Source organism: Schistocerca americana, chromosome 8 (genome assembly GCF_021461395.2).
Source record: "Schistocerca americana isolate TAMUIC-IGC-003095 chromosome 8, iqSchAmer2.1, whole genome shotgun sequence".
Classification (NCBI taxonomy): Eukaryota; Metazoa; Arthropoda; class Insecta; order Orthoptera; family Acrididae; genus Schistocerca; species Schistocerca americana.
In genome coordinates this window covers 202,985,589-203,003,111 of record NC_060126.1, presented here as the reverse complement: position 1 = coordinate 203,003,111, position 17,523 = coordinate 202,985,589, and the positions used below count along the sequence as shown (strand labels likewise).

Genomic DNA, 17,523 nt, shown 5'->3' with positions numbered 1-17,523 from the left:
TTGAGGTCCCTATCTGTTATCAAGCTCGGAAAAATTTATCTGACGTTGTTGTTGTTGTGGTCTTCAGTCCTGAGACTGGTTTGATGCAGCTCTCCATGCTACTCTATCCTGTGCAAGCTTTTTCATCTCCCAGTACCTACTGCAACCTACATCCTTCTGAATCTGCTTAGTGTATTCATCTCTTGGTCTCCCTCTACGATTTTTACCCTCCACGCTGCCCTCCAATACTAAATTGGTGATCCCTTGATGCCTCAGAACATGTCCTACCAACCGATCCCTTCTTCTGGTCAAGTTGTGCCACAAACTTCTCTTCTCCCCAATCCTATTCAATACTTCCTCATTAGTTATGTGATCTACCCATCTAATCTTCAGCATTCTTCTGTAGCACCACATTTCGAAAGCTTCTACTCTCTTCTTGTCCAAACTATTTATCGTCCATGTTTCACTTCCATACATGGCTACACTCCATACGAATACTTTCAGAAATGACTTCCTGACGCTTAAATCAATACTGGATGTTAACAAATCTCTCTTCTTCAGAAACGCTTTCCTTGCCATTGCCAGCCTACATTTCATATCCTCTCTACTTCGACCATCATCAGTTATTTTGCTCCCCAAATAGCAAAACTCCTTTACTACTTTAAGTGCCTCATTTCCTAATCTAATTCCCTCAGCATCACCCGACTTAATTAGACTACATTCCATTATCCTTGTTTTGCTTTTGTTGATGTTCATCTTATATCCTCCTTTCAAGACACTGTCCATTCCATTCAACTGCTCTTCCAAGTCCTTTGCTGTCTCTGACAGAATTACAATGTCATCAGCGAATCTCAAAGTTTTTATTTCTTCTCCATGAATTTTAATACCTACTCCGAATTTTTCTTTTGTTTCCTTTACTGCTTGCTCAATATACAGATTGAACAACATCGGGGAGAGGCTACAACCCTGTCTTACTCCCTTCCCAACCACTGCTTCCCTTTCATGTCCCTCAACTCTTATAACTGCCATCTGGTTTCTGTACAAATTGTAAATAGCCTTTCGCTCCCTGTATTTTACCCCTGCCACCTTTAGAATTTGAAAGAGAGTATTCCAGTCAACATTGTCAAAAGCTTTCTCTAAGTCTACAAATGCTAGAAACGTAGGTTTGCCTTTCCTTAATCTTTCTTCTAAGATAAGTCGTAAGGTCAGTATTGCCTCACGTGTTCCAGCGTTTCTACGGAATCCAAACTGATCTTCCCCGAGGTTGGCTTCTACTAGTTTTTCCATTCGTCTGTAAAGAATTCGTGTTAGTATTTTGCAGCTGTGACTTATTAAGCTGATAGTTCGGTAATTTTCACATCTGTCAACACCTGCTTTCTTTGGGATTGGAATTATTATATTCTTCTTGAAGTCTGACGGTATTTCGCCTGTTTCATACATCTTGCTCACCAGATGGTAGAGTCTTGTCAGGACTGGCTCTCCCACGGCCGTCAGTAGTTCCAATGGAATATTGTCTACTCCGGGGGCCTTGTTTCGACTCAGGTCTTTCAGTGCTCTGTCAAACTCTTCACGCAGTATCATGTCTCCCATTTCATCTTCATCTACATCCTCTTCCATTTCCATAATATTGTCCTCAAGTACATCGCCCTTGTATAGACCCTCTATATACTCCTTCCACCTTTCTGCTTTCCCTTCTTTGCTTAGAACTGGGTTTCCATCTGAGCTCTTGATATTCATGCAAGTGGTTCTCTTATCTCCAAAGGTCTCTTTAATTTTCCTGTAGGCGGTATCTATCTTACCCCTAGTGAGATAGGCCTCTACATCCTTACATTTGTCCTCTAACCATCCCTGCTTAGCCATTTTGCACTTCCTGTCGATCTCATTTTTGAGACGTTTGTATTCCTTTTTGCCTGTTTCACTTACTGCATTTTTATATTTTCTCCTTTCATCAAATAAATTCAATATTTCTTCTGTTACCCAAGGATTTCTACTAGCCCTCGTCTTTTTACCTACTTGATCCTCTGCTGCCTTCACTACTTCATCCCTCAAAGCTACCCATTCTTCTTCTACTGTATTTATTTCCCCCATTCCTGTCAATTGTTCCCTAATGCTCTCCCTGAATCTCTGTACAACCTCTGGTTCTTTTAGTTTATCCAGGTCCCATCTCCTTAAATTCCCACCTTTTTGCAGTTTCTTCAGTTTTAATCTACAGGTCATAACCAATAGATTGTGGTCAGAGTCCACATCTGCCCCTGGAAATGTCTTACAATTTAAAACCTGGTTCCTAAATCTCTGTCTTACCATTATATAATCTATCTGAAACCTTTTAGTATCTCCAGGGTTCTTCCATGTATACAACCTTCTTTCATGATTCTTAAACCAAGTGTTAGTTATGATTATGTTGTGCTCTGTGCAAAATTCGACCAGGCGGCTTCCTCTTTCATTTCTGTCCCCCAATCCATATTCACCTACTATGTTTCCTTCTCTCCCTTTTCCTACACTCGAATTCCAGTCACCCATGACTATTAAATTTTCGTCTCCCTTCACAATCTGAATAATTTCTTTTATTTCATCATACATTTCTTCAATTTCTTCATCATCTGCAGAGCTAGTTGGCATATAAACTTGTACTACTGTAGTAGGCGTGGGCTTCGTATCTATCTTGGCCACAATAATGCGTTCACTATGCTGTTTGTAGTAGCTTACCCGCATTCCTATTTTCCTATTCATTATTAAACCTACTCCTGCATTACCCCAATTTGATTTTGTGTTTATAACCCTGTAGTCACCTGACCAGAAGTCTTGTTCCTCCTGCCACCGAACTTCACTAATTCCCACTATATCTAACTTCAACCTATCCATTTCCCTTTTTAAATTTTCTAACCTACCTGCCCGATTAAGGGATCTGACATTCCACGCTCCGATCCGTAGAACGCCAGTTTTCTTTCTCCTGATAACGACATCCTCTTGAGTAGTCCCCGCCCGGAGATCCGAATGGGGGACTATTTTACCTCCGGAATATTTTACCCAAGAGGACGCCATCATCATATAATCATACAGTAAAGCTGCATGCCCTCGGGAAAAATTACGGCTGTAGTTTCCCCTTGCTTTCAGCCGTTCGCAGTACCAGCACAGCAAGGCCGTTTTGGTTATTGTTACAAGGCCAGATCAGTCAATCATCCAGACTGTTGCCCTTGCAACTACTGAAAAGGCTGCTGCCCCTCTTCAGGAACCACAGGTTTGTCTGGCCTCTCAACAGATACCCCTCCGTTGTGGTTGCACCTACGGTACGGCTATCTGTATCGCTGAGGCACGCAAGCCTCCCCACCAACGGCAAGGTCCATGGTTCATGGGGGGTTATCTGACGTAGCAGACTCATTTGCGATCACGCCGCGCCAGTGATATAAAGCCAGAGTGAAATATTCACAACATTCCTCATATTTCGTAAACGGTTTGAAATATCGAAATGAGGTTTTGGTAAATATAGCACGCAAAGAAGAAAGTTTTTTTTTGTGACATGGTTATTATGCAAAACCTCATTATCTATCGTGTTATTCCATCAACTACAGACATTTGCAATGAAAGAACGCAATTTTTTAAGGGTGAAACGAAAAATGCTATGGGTTTTGGAACAACATAAGTGAAGACATTAGATGTTTATTTTGTACCAAAAATATGTTTCTTCATAAGCTACTCATCTTCATTTTCCATAGTTACTCACTTAATAAACCACTTAGTCAGAATTCTTTTGCAACTGCATTTGCAGACGTTAGGGAAATGAGACTGTAAACTCCACTGTGTTTTGGTAAAAAGAAGCAAATTTTAACTTGGCAACCACTCGTGCTTCTCTGAAAGTTACAAATGGTTAATGTTGTTGTTGTAGTCTTCAGTCCTGAGACTGGTTGGATGCAGCTCTCCATGCTACTCTATCCTGTGCAAGCTTCTTCATCTCCCAGTACCTACTGCAACCTACGTCCTTCTGAATCTGCTTGGTGTATTCATCTCTTGGTCTCCCTCTACGATTTTTACCCTCCATGCTGCCCTCCAATACTAAATTGGTGGTCCCTTGATGCCTCATAACATGTCCTACCAATCGATCCCTTCTTCCAGTCAAGTTGTGCCACAAACTTCTCTTCTCCCCAATCCTATTCGACACCTCCTCATTAGTTACGTGATCTACCCATCTAATCTTCAGCATTCTTCTGTAGCACCACATTTCGAAAGCTTCTATTCTCTTCTTGTCTAAACTATTTATCGCCCATGTTTCACTGCCATACATGGCTACACTCCATACAAATACTTTCAGAAACGACTTCCTAACACTTAAATCAATACTCGATGTTAACAAATTTCTCTTCTTCAGAAACGCTTTCCTTCCCATTGCCAGTCTACATTTTATATCCTCTCTACTTCGACCACCATCAGTTATTTTGCTCCCCAAAGAGAAAACTCCTTTACTACTTTTAGTGTCTCATTTCCTAATCTAATACCCTCAACATCACCTGACTTAATTCAACTACATTCCATTATCCTCATTTTGCTTTTGTTGATGTTCATCTTATATCCTCCTTTCAAGACACTGTCCATTCCGTTCAACTGCTCTTCCAAGTCCTTTGCTGTCTCTGACAGAATTACAATGTCATCGGCGAACCTCAAAGTTTTTATTTCTTCTCCATGGATTTTAATACCTACTCCGAATTTTTCTTTTGTTTCCTTTACTGCTTGCTCAATATACAGATTGAATAACATCGGGGAGAGGCTACAACCCTGGCACTCCCTTTCCAACCACTGCTTCCCTTTCATGCTCCTCAACTCTTATAACTGCCATTTGGTTTCTATACAAATTGTAAATAGCCTTTCGCTCCCTATATTTTACCCCTGCCACCTTCAGAATTTGAAAGAGAGTATTCCAGTCAACATTGTCAAAAGCTTTCTCTAAGTCTACAGATGCTAGAAACGTAGGTTTGCCTTTCCTTAATCTAGTTTCTAAGATAAGCCGTAGGGTCAGTATTGCCTCACATGTTCCAATATTTCTATGGAATCCAAACTGATCTTCCCCAAGGTCGGCTTCTACTAGTTTTTCCACTCGTCTGTAAAGAATTCGCGTTAGTATTTTGCAGCCGTGACTTATTAAATTGATAATTCGGTAAATGGTTAATAAGCAAGGCGAAAATAAATTGTTGCATTTTTGGCGAAATTTTTTTGCAACTAACCAAAACAGAAGTGACAATAGATATTTTTGAATGGCCACCATGCAGGTGTGGGCGTGGAGGACTCTCACTTAATATTTACAGAAGATGTGAGTGTAGGCTTCAGTTTATAACGGCACTTCCCCTCCAGCCCGCGGCATTTCCTCAACAGCGCATGCCCGTAACCCCCACCACTACCGCTCACCCCACACGTTCCTTGTCATCTGTTTATCTAACTGCCACGGCATTATGCAAGCCCTATACGAATCGAAGGAAACAAATTTTCAGGGGGCTTATACGTGTCACCGGCTGCACGGCACTAATGCGTGTTTGTATATCGCATTGTGTGTGGTGTACAGTTGATCCATGTTGTTTTTTTACTTGTTTTAGCAAGTTTATCTAAAAAAAAAAATGGAGTGATCAATGCAGAAGATTCTCGAGTTATTACATATTGCTCTACGATTCACCAGTCACATTCATAAGCAACCCAGAACATAATGGCTCTTGAAGATTTATGCAGAATCATACCAACTGAATAAAAATTTGATAATAAGCATATATAATGTTTTCTTCATTTAGTTACCATTAAACAAACCTTCAGGACTTCCACCAATGCTCCCCTAGTTTTAGATACTATTTGGAATTCAAAGGCAGTGGATGGCATCCAAGTGAAGTTACGAAAAATCAGAGCCGTCTTCCATATTAAGCTCCTGTAGCAAGTTATTACTGCTAGTTCTTCTCTAGTACATTTTTGCCCACCGCCAACAACAAGGCCTTTTACTTTGTTTGCGTGAACTTTCTTAGGTTATTAATTGTTCAGCACCAAGTATCATTACAGTTTCCTCATCAATAGACATAAAAGTAGCAGACAATACAAAAACTACACAACAAACATCATTACAGACTTTCTGAATGCACAGCAAGAAATCATTGCCACCAGTGTGGAAAGAATTCAGAAACAAAGATGGAAACACTTCATGAAATGCCACAGGGAAACATGTTTCAAGAACTAATATGTTTCCAGGCACTTTTTAGCCACACGAAGGGGAATAAACATATACAACGTGCTAAAGTGCATATCAACTGGAGTGTTTTTTCAGCAAAAAATGTCAGCTGCTACTCTGTCACCTAGTACTTCAGAACCACACACTTCAGTTTTCCATCTTCAGAATTTAAAGTGTCTCTCTTACCTTTAATAGCAAATCGTCCCTGTAGACTTGCGAAATTTGTATTAAAAGATGATGTAATGATGGTAGAAATTTTCTGGTGTGTTGGAACAGTTATGACATAAGTCATTTCAGAAAGGTGAAAAAGTTGTTGCTGTAATCTCAAGAATGTAACAAGATGCAGCTCAAATGAAATACTATAGGATATGTTCTTAAGTTTAGAATTGCACCTTACATTAATCAACAGTTGCTTGGGCTGCTGATGAAAGCCAGTTATATTATCCTTGGTCTTGACGAATCGCTGAATAAAATTGTGGGATGCACACAAGTTGATGTGAATACAAGATTAAGGCTGAAGGTAAAAAAAGAGATAACAAGATACCATATTCCCTACTTTCTTGGTTGTTCCAGAGCTACTAGACTTTTATCTTGTTTCACTAATGTGACAAAAGACATACCAAAGGGGAAGACTCTCCAGATTTCAATGGATGGACCAAATGTAAATTAGCTGTTTCTAAAAGAAGATGAAGCACTTTCAGCAGAGTAGAAACTACTAGATATTCATAGCTGTGGGCTTCACTACATGCTCAATGCTTTCAAATATGCAACCAGGGCAACACATTGGGACATTGCATTATTTTTGAGATTCTTGTATAATTTATTCAAGAATATCCCAATCAGGAGAGCATTGTGTACTCAGTGTTCAGGCCTCACTGTTTTGGGAAAAAAAAAGAAATTTTGTATCAGATGACTGGAGAATTCCTCTGTTGCTCAAAGATCAATCTTTATAACACCAAACATGGAGAAGTATCTCAAGGGTGTGAAGATGGATAAGAATTAACCAAAGAGTGAAAGCTTCATGTTGCTCAATATTAATGAGCCATTTCTGTGTGCTAAATTTGGTTTTTTCAAGTCGTTAGCCTGCGACACTGAGCCTTTCCAAACATAGTTCCAGATAGATGCTCTGTTAACTCCATTTATCCACACAGTTTTGATACTTACAGTAAAAACAGTATTAGGACCTTTTATGAAGCCAGATATATTAAATAAAAAGCACATCAATCAAGTTAGCTGCTGCCAAGGAAGGAAAAAAATCTGTTACCTTAAAAAAATTAGGCTTTGGTACCCATAAAGAATTAAAGAAAACCAATTCGGATATAAAAACTGTTGATATTCTTAAGTGTCAACATGAACATAAGACGAGTCTTCAAACATTTCTCATGAAACTTAATAACAGGTCACCCTTAAACTACCCGTTGACATTTGCCATTACATTTCTTGACCCACGTTTGATTGTGTAAAACATCAGTTTGGCAAAATCACGTTTTGATAAACTGCTTTGTATTCTCTCAGAAAGAAATCACCTAAGAGGATCTGCAGCAGATAATGTATTGCGTGAATTCAAGGATCTGACTTCTCTACCAAATATTATCAATTCTTTTAAAGAATACAGGTGTTCTTAAAAAAGGTTGATCATTTCAGGTTGGCTATTCCTAGTGACAAATATCAAAATTTGATGGCTGTCATGAAATTAGTTTGCAGTCTTTTCCCATGGAAATGCTAACGTTGAAAGGAACTCTTGGAAAACATGGGGGAGTAATCAGTTGTTATGCGTAGGCAAACATACGATGCTGTGTCCAATAGAAAAGGCATTGGCGACCTGGATATTCCAAAATCCCTTAGTCACTGCGCAAGGAATGCGCGCACGCGCGCGCCAACACACACACACACACACACACACACACACACACACACTCACTATGTAGAATATAGTAATCATCTCAAAGGACAACATCTTGCAGAAGAACAGAGCATTTTAGAAAAACGGAAAAAAAGTACTTGGAAATGAAAGGGTTGGAAACAAAGTGTTTGAAAATAAGAACAAACAAAGGCTTTAAAAATTTGGTAATTGCATTGTGACATTGTATTTGTTTCATAAATAGTGAAATTATCTGAAAAAACTCAAAATTTTGTTCCTCTACCAAATTTCTAGATAGACATTTTGTGGGTTTCGAGTTGGGACTTGAATCTTTCAAGAAAGCCTTGGGACCAGCATAAATGAAACATTTCAATTATAAGTACTGTCTAAGTACACATTATTTGTTATTGAACATACTATTTAGTTTTTATCAAACTGTATAAGCCTGCTTAATTTTATATAGATTTTTATCAATTTAATAGTTTTGGTTTTGTTGTGAGTGGCCTTTTATCAGCAATTTTTAACCACATAATTGTAAACCACCTATAATAGTATTGTTTTTCCCTAAACTGTAGGTATCGCAACACTTCAAACACTTTTTTAATGCTGTTAAGTTCCATTCCCTTGTAGGCAATAACCATTGCTTATTAATTTCTGTAGTGGTCATTTATTAGAAAGAAATGAATATATTCACCTGGAAATTTGTAATATGAGGGCATTTCGAAAAGTAAAGATACAATAGCTCGCAGTCCTTAAATAGAAAATTTATCTAGAAAATACATTTCAACTTCATCTTTGATCTCTTCATCGTTGTTGAATGATGTGACTTCAGGTAACGGAAGACATGGAAGTCGGTGGGCGCAAGGTCTGGGCTGTATGGCGGATGGTCCAATATGTCCTATTTGAATTGTTTGAGTAGTGCTTTGGTTACAAGCACTGTGTGAGGCCAAGCGTTGTCATGAAGGAAGCAGACTCCACTTGTCAGCATTCCCCTGCGTTTGTTTTTAACTGCCCTTCGAAGACGTTTCAAGGTCTGGCAATATGCAGCAGCATTAATTGTCATTCCAGGAGGCATAAATTCCAACAGGAGAATGCCTTGTATGTCCCAAAAAACAGAAGCCATGATTTTCTTTGCTGAAATCGAATGGCACCATTGCATTGATTGTTGCTTGGATTCGGGTGTATGGAGATAAACCCACGTCTCGTCACCTGTCACAATGTGATCAAGGAACTCATCACCTGCTTCAGCATAGCGTGTGAGGAAGTCGAGTGCAAAGCCCATCCTTTTCTTTTTGTGTTCTTTCGTTAACAGTTTTGGAACCCAGCACGCACACAATTTCCTGTACCCTAACTTGACAGTCACAACGTCATAGAGAGTTGTCACTGACACTTCCGGTATGATCTGAAGCAATTCTTTGAATGTGAGACTTCTATTTGCACGAATTGTTTCCTCTGTTATCTGAAGAAGGGCATCAGAGGTCAAAGATGGCCGACCTGTTCTTTGTTCGTCACGAACATTGGTCCTACCTTCAGAGAAATGACGACGCCATTTTGTTACATTTTGTCGATTCATAATGTCCCCATAAACAGAAACAATTTCTTTGTGAATATCTGCTGGTCACTGACCTTTTGCATGAAGAAAACATATGACAGTGCACACTTCGCATTTGGCGGGATTCTGAATCGGCGCAGCCATTTTAAACACGACCTACTCCGACCAGAAGCAACGTTCAACTGCCAAACGACAGCGAGGAGAAAGCTAACGGTTCAAGGTTAACACCAGTGTTGCCAACTTGCTCGCCAAAACTCTTCTGTTCCTCTGGCGTACGGTGTATCTTTACTTTCCAAAATACCCTCGTACTTGCCTGGAATTCTCACGGCTGTTTCCCCCTCCCCAAGTTCGAGTAGCCACTGTTTCCCTCCTTTTTGTTTAATAATAATGTTTTGCCTGTACAAAGAATTTAATAACTGGAAGTCTTTTTCATGTTCTATAATGACTATTACATTTTCCATGTATCATGTTCCATTACAATTAAATTAACATTAAAACAGACATCATACTGTTAGGGGATATCACTTTAACTAGAACTAGCATTAAATAAAAATATTCTGCACTATTATTGACACACCATTCTTTTTTAGTTGCAGAGATGACTGCAAGGATACGTTCATTGCAGAGACACATGGAGCAGTTTCCTCGTGACAAAAAGAATAAAGTTGTGCTCAAAGAGATGATAGACAGGAGGAAGAAACGGTTAAAGTTTTTGCGAGCCAAGGATTACAAGCGGTTTGAATGGTTGCTAGAAAAGCTCCAGCTTGAATACAGGCCACCTCCAGAGTGAGTAATTTTTTGTATATTGAGTCTAAATATTTCTTTATACATTGAAGAGCCAAAGAAACTGGTACACCTGCGTAATATTGTGTAGGGCCCTCATGAGCACGCAGAAGTGCCGCAACACAATTTGGCATGGACTTGACTAATGTCTGAAGTAGTGCTGAAGGGTATTGACACTATGAATCCTACAGAGCCGTCCATAAAACTGTAGGAGTACAGGGGGGTTGAGATCTCTTCCGAAAACAGGCAAACATCACAAGGCATCCCAGATATGCTCAATAACGTTCATGTCTGGGGAGTTTGGTGGCTGGCAGAAGTGTTTAAACTCAGAAGAGTGTTCCTGGACCCACTCTTTAGCAATTCTGGATGTGTGGAGTGTTGTACTGTCCTGCTGGAATTGTCCAAGTCCTTTGGAATGCACACTGGACATGAATAGATGCAGGTGATCAGACAGTATGCTCAAGTATGTGTCACCTGTCACAGTCATATCTAGATGTATCAGGGATCTCAGATCACTCCAACTGAACATGCCCCACACCATTACAGAGCCTCCACCAGCTTGAAAAGTCCCTTGTTGACATGCAGGGTCCATGGATTCATGAAGTTGTCTCTATACCCGTACATGTCTGTGTTCATTCGCTCAATACAATTTGAAATGAGACACGTCTGACCAGGCAACATGTTTCCAGTCATCAACAGTCCAATGTCAGTGTTGATGGGCCCAGGCGAGGTGTAAAGCTTTGTGTCGTGCAGTCATAAAGGGTACACAAGTGGCCCTTTGGCTCCGAAACTCCATATCAGTTTGTTTCGTTGAATGGTTCACACACTGACACTTTCTGATGGCCCAGCATTGAAATCTGCAGCAATTTGTGGAAGGGTTGCATTTCTGTCATGTTAAATGATTCTCTTTATTCATCGTTGGTCCCATTCTTGCAGGATCTTTCTGTGGCTACAGCGATGTCGGAGATTTGATGTTGTACCAGATTCCTGATATTCACAGTACACTCGTGAAATGGTTGTATGGAAAAATCCTCACTTCATCGCTACCTCAGAGACCGTGTGCCACCGCTCATGCGCCGACTAACACCACATTCAAACTGACTTAATTCGATAACCTGCCATTGTAGCAGCTGTAAGCGAGCTAACAACTGCGCCAGACACTTGATGTCTTATATAGGCTTTGTCAACTGCAGTGCCGTATTATGCCTATTTACATATCTCTGTATTTGAATACGCATACATATATGAGTTTCTTTGGCATATATATATATATGATCCTTGTGAAAGAAGCTAGGAGTAGTATTTTTCCCCCCCTTTCAAATGTGCCCCTTGGCAGCACTGAGTTTTTACAACCTGGAGGTAGGTATTAGTCAGGTATTGTTTCATCCTCATTTTATAGTTATCCAAATTGAAGTTTCATTTTGAGATAGTGTTAATATAATTCAGACACCCAGTGTTTTGTATCTATACGTGTTACAGATTAAAGCCCCCACTTTTCTGTTTCTATGTGAAGGCTAATCTCAGAAACTACTGTAGAGATTTTGATACGGTTTTCACTAATAGATAGCCTGATTCACGAGGACACACACACACACACACACACACACACACACACACACACACACATATTCTTTCCTCCAATACTAAATTAGTGATCCCTTGGTATCTCAGAATGTGTCCTATCAATTGATCCTTTCTTTTAGTCAAGTTATGCCACGAATTTATTCTGTCCCCAGTTCTGTTCAGTACCTTCTCAGTAGGTATGAGATCTACCCATCTAATCTTCAGCATTTTTCAGTGGCACGACATTTCAAAAGCCTCTATTCTATCTTACTGTCTAAACTCTTTGTCATCCATTTTTCATTTCCGTACATGGCTATATTACAGACAGATACCTTCAGAAAAGATTACCCAACATCTAAATCTATATTCAAAGTTGGCAAATTTCTAGTCTTCAGAAATGCTTTTCATACCATTGCCAGGCTACATTTTATATCCTCTTTATTTTGCGCATCAGTTATTCTGATGTCCAAACAGTAAAACTCGTCTATCAATATTAGTGTCTCCGATCCTAATCTAATTCCCTCAGTATCTCCTGATTTACCTCGACTTCACTCCATTACCCTTGTTTTGCTTTTGTTGATGTTTATCTTGTATCCTCTTTTCAAAATTCCGTCCATTCTATTCAACTGTTCTTCCAAGTCATTTGCTGTCTCTTGACAGAATTACAGTTTCATCAGTATACCTCAAAGTTCTTATTTCTTCTCCCTAAACTTTAATTCCTACTCCACATTTTTGTTTTCTTTTACTGGTTGCTCAATGCACAAAATGAATGACATTGGGGTTAGGCCACAACCCTGTGTCAATCCCTTCTCAAGCAGTGCCTCACCTTTGCAACCTTCAACTCTTACAAATGCTGTCTGGTTTCTGTACAAATTTTAAACAGCTTGTTGCCCCTTATATTTTGTGCCTGCTACCTCCAGAATTTCAAAGAGAGTATTCCAGTTCTAGCAGCCAGTATTTGGTGGGAAAAGCAGGAAACAGCTGCTCCAACTCCAGAGAACAGTGAAGTCTGACCAGAATATATACATAATTTATTTATTCATCTGTATGTGAAGACTAATCTCAGGAGCAGCTGTAAGGATTTTGATATGGTTGTCACTGATATGATGATTCACAATGAATGTTGGAGTGTATAATCTGTTATCACTATACCAGAAAAGTCATCTAGCCATAGGTACTTAGTGCTACCTGTGTGAAACCAGCTTGAGTCATTAGTCATTTTATAATTTTAAAGTAATTAATGTCCATCAGCAGTGACAACTTTCTACCCCAGTTTGGTTAAAATTATCAAAGTCAAACATCTAAGTTATATTTAGAGTGCAACTTTTGGTCTGCCATTGAGATTTGAATATTGTTTATATCAAAGAAGACCAAATGTATATCAATAAAATTTTTAGAAAATACATGTTATTGTGGAAGTCAGTGAGAAAAGAATCCTTATGGTATATTTGTGCTCCATTTAAGTAATGGTCATTTCACCTTACAGCTTCTTCTATCGAGTAACACGTAAGGATTCATTACGTAAGCTGACAGCACAACACTGCACCCACATACGGAGGCAACGCCTGTATGAGCTGCGCCGGAGTTTTGAGGAGCAAAAGCCCATATTCCTACAAGAAAAAGCAGAAAAGTTGTCCTGGATTCGACAACAAGAACTGGAATGTGGTGTGGAGCCTTCTGTATCAGAAGAAGATATTCTGAAGGTTCAGCAGCAACTGAAGGAGCTTGAGGCAGCTAGAGCAGTGAAAGCTGCCCAACAACAAAAAACAGACAAAGCCACATAAGGCACCCTGCTGTTGGTTGTCTGTAAACATGTTACATGTACTCCAGATGTTGTTTGCATTGTTTGTGTGTACACAACAAAAAATAAAATAGAATTCATCAACCAAAGACTGGGTTTTATTGGCAAGACACTTAGAAAATGTAACAGACCTACTAAGGAGACTGTCTACAATACACTTGTCCGTCCTCTTTTAGAATACTGCTGCGTGTGGGATCCTTACGAGATAGGACTGATGGAGTACATCCAAAAAGTTCAAAGAAGGGCAGCGCGTTTTGTATTATTGCGAATCATGGCAGAGTGTGTCACAGAAATCATACAGGATTTGGGCTGGAAATCTTTAAAAGAAAGGCATTTTTCGTTGCATTTTCTCGAAATTCCAATCACCAACTTTCTCCTCTGAATGCGAAAATATTTTGTCGACACCGACCTACATAGGGAGGAATGATCACCACGATAAAATAAGGGAAATCGGAGCTCATATGGAAAGATAGGTGTTCCTTCTTTCCGCGCGCTATACAAGATTGGAATAATAGAGAATTGTGAAGGTGGTTCAATGAACCCTCTGCCAGGCACTTGAATGTGATTTGCAGGGTACCCATGTAGATGTAGATTACCTTTGCTATTAGTGTTATTTTTATAATGTATGCCATATTTATTTATTAAATACTTATTATTTGTGATATGGGAAGGGCCAAACCAGGGTGTATACGTGGAAAAGGAAAAAAAAAAAAAATTCCCGGATTTCCCGGTTAAAAGTACACTTTCTCCCGGGTGAAAATAAACTTTTTCTATGTTAAGTGACAGTATACTCTTCCTCGGCACTGTAAAACTCATCAATTCTTTGAATGTTTGTGGTTTTATATATTGTCGTAGAATTTCCTGGCACTTTAGAAAACAAACACAGGGGGAAAAACACGGTTTGAAAGACCATTGATGTGCAGCAACATGTATGCTGCATATTTCCGTATTATGAAGGTATAAATTTGAATTCTACCATACACCGCATGTCACTTTCCGAAGCATTGAAATCGAGATTGCGATGCGCTTTTGTAAGCCAGTCATAGCTCATGTCACGTGATCTCGCCAGCTGATGGCAGCATAGGACACGTCATGTAGTCAGCCAATAGCAAGATCACTCGTAAGTAGCACAAACACACAAATAAGAAAAGTTAATGGTTTAAATTAGTGTACATAGCATTAACATATAATATTGGTCTGGAAGAGAAGCTAAGCTTCCACATATAATGTTGATCATCTTTGCGCGTGTTACACTTCAAGATAAATAACACAAATGTGCCAGTAAAATTTTTAAATGTCTGATCTTATGGCTCGAAATTCATCTAAATGGTTGTTCTGAAAGAGTTGATTTTTAAATGAGAGTCAAACGCTTTGTGATTTAAGAAATTCATTGTACATTCTCGCACATAGTTCATCTTGCGTAAACGAAATTTGGTTTGAATGTAAGTGTTCAAACCACCATTTGCAATATTTTCCTGTGACCTGTTTGAAATAGGTTCGTTTCAGCAGCTGAAAGAGAGCGCCAGATAAGAGGCGTCACCATGCTTACGCATCTACGATGACGCAGGAAGCCCATATGTTCGTATGTGTAAAACATTAAAAGATCTTACATTATGTCATAAAAGAAAGAAGACAACAGAGGATACTTCAAGAGCATCGGAATTTCGTGAACCATACTAAGATGCATAATTCGGCTTAAAATGCACATTCATATGTCCAGATTCGTATGTAAATTTTCTTGGACTACCAGTACTGTGTTATCTATGTTTGGTTCTTTATTATGGCATAATAACATACGTGCACTTGAAATGCAGCGATCAGTTGAAACTAGCCAATAGTGTGAAATTAAACACTTTGTTTCAAATAAAGCAGAAAAGATTAATGGAAGCCAAATCTCTTTAGCAAACCGACAAAAATAACTGGATTGTTCCACAAGGCGATTAATGCTTGACTGTCAGGAAGGTGGAAATAAAATGTAAAACTAATAACATATTTTAGCCTTCCATAACTATGCGAACGTATTTTAATTCATTTGATAACTCCCGGCCCCAAAAATCTATTTGTTATCATTTAACGTGAGAACAATAAACGAAGAGTAAACAACAAAATCACTGAACTTAAACACAGTTCACATGGATACGATCCATCTCACCACCACAACTCAGACTGCTCTGGGCATCAGCGCCAGATTTACTATATTTCCGAACCGGTGCAATATTAAGTAGTGGCGCCCAACCATACTTCCGTAACCAGAAGCGAAAGTACTACTCATACGAGACTCAACTGCGCATGCGCAAGAGCCCACCCGCAACTGCTCAAACAAATCTAATTTAAACAGTTTTCACGTCACACTCATCGGAGGCAATTTGTTGTTATGAAGCATTGCACAGTCTTCCTAAAGCCTTTGACACACTTTGCTGTTGGCAGACGCTTGTATGAGCACTGTGTTTTGTTGTTGTATACGGCACATTTCCTTTGCAACTTAAGTTGTTAACAGATGTTTCTGTTACTATCACGCCCCATAAGAGCTTAAATATGGTCCAGGGTATTATATTCCACAGGGACATTCTTTTGCAGTCTGACGACGATCTGCGTGCCAATTTTGAGTGGTAAGGTGTTCATTTCCTCCGGCATGGCCATTGGGGTCGAAGGATAATCAAGTTGCCACCGGTGTCTTCATCTTGGCCTTTGACAGTAACTCATTGCCCGAGAATGTCAAGTTGATGGTCTACTGCTGTGGCGTCACACCATATATCCCTCCTCCCATGCAGTGCTGAAGTTCGGCCATATGTCTTCCCGCTGTACTTCCAGCATCACATGTCGAGATTGTGGACGTCCATCACATCCCAATACTCCATGTGCCCCACCTCCCATCTGTGTCAACTGCAGAGAGCATCATTCACCTTGCTCGCCAGACTGCAGGATTATAAAGGAAGATGGATAGAGCATCTGCCATGTGAGCAGGAGATCCCGGGTTTGAGTCCCGGTCAGGGCACACATTTTCAGCTGTCCACATCGAGGTATATCATCAACACCTGTCGGCAGCTGAGGGTTTCAGATAGTCATCAATAATATAAGTGTAGACCAGATGTGGCTTAAACTCAAAGAAATAGTATTGGCAGCAATTGAGAGGTTTATACCAAATAAACCAACAAACGACGGAGCTGATCCTCCTTGGTACACAAAACGGGTTAGAACACTGTTGCAGAAACAACGAAACAAACACGCCACATTTAAACAGATGCAAAATCTCCAAGATTGACGATCCTTTACAGAAGCTGGAAACTTAGTGCGGAGTTCCATGCGAGATGCCTATAACAGTTTCCACAACGAACCTTTGTCTCGAAACCTGGCAGAAAATCCACAGAGATTCTGATCGTATGTGAAGTATGTTAGCGGCAAGAAACAATCAATGCCTTCTCTGTGCGATAACAATGGAGATACTATCGAAGACAGTGCTGCCAAAGCACACTTGCTGAACGCAGCCTTCCGAAATGCCTTCACAAAAGAAGACGAAGTAAATATTCCAGAATTCGAATCGAGAAGAGCTGCCAACATGAGTAACATAGAAATAAATATCCTCGGAGTAGTGAAGCAACTTAAATCACTTAATAAAAGCAATTCTTCTGGTCCAGACTGTATACCAATTAGGTTCCTTTCGGAGTATGCTGATGAATTAGCTCCATACTTAACAATCATATACAACCGTTCACTCGATGAAAGATCTGTACCCAAAGACTGGAAAGTTGCACAGGTCACACCAATATTCAAGAAAGGTAGTAGGAGTAATC

The 17,523-nt window shown here is 39.7% G+C and overlaps 1 protein-coding gene across 1 annotated transcript in view; it reads left to right on the top strand.

The window, feature by feature from the left end:
* Positions 1-13,821, top strand: part of LOC124545078 (28S ribosomal protein S15, mitochondrial) — a 49,845-nt gene extending 36,024 nt beyond the window's left edge. The window contains exons 3-4 of the mRNA XM_047123886.1: positions 10,176-10,371; positions 13,418-13,821. Of these exons, the coding sequence (XP_046979842.1) occupies positions 10,176-10,371; positions 13,418-13,715 (494 nt within the window). The 3' untranslated portion in view covers positions 13,716-13,821. The remainder of the gene's footprint in view (positions 1-10,175; positions 10,372-13,417) is intronic.
* The last annotated feature ends 3,702 nt before the right edge of the window (positions 13,822-17,523 follow it).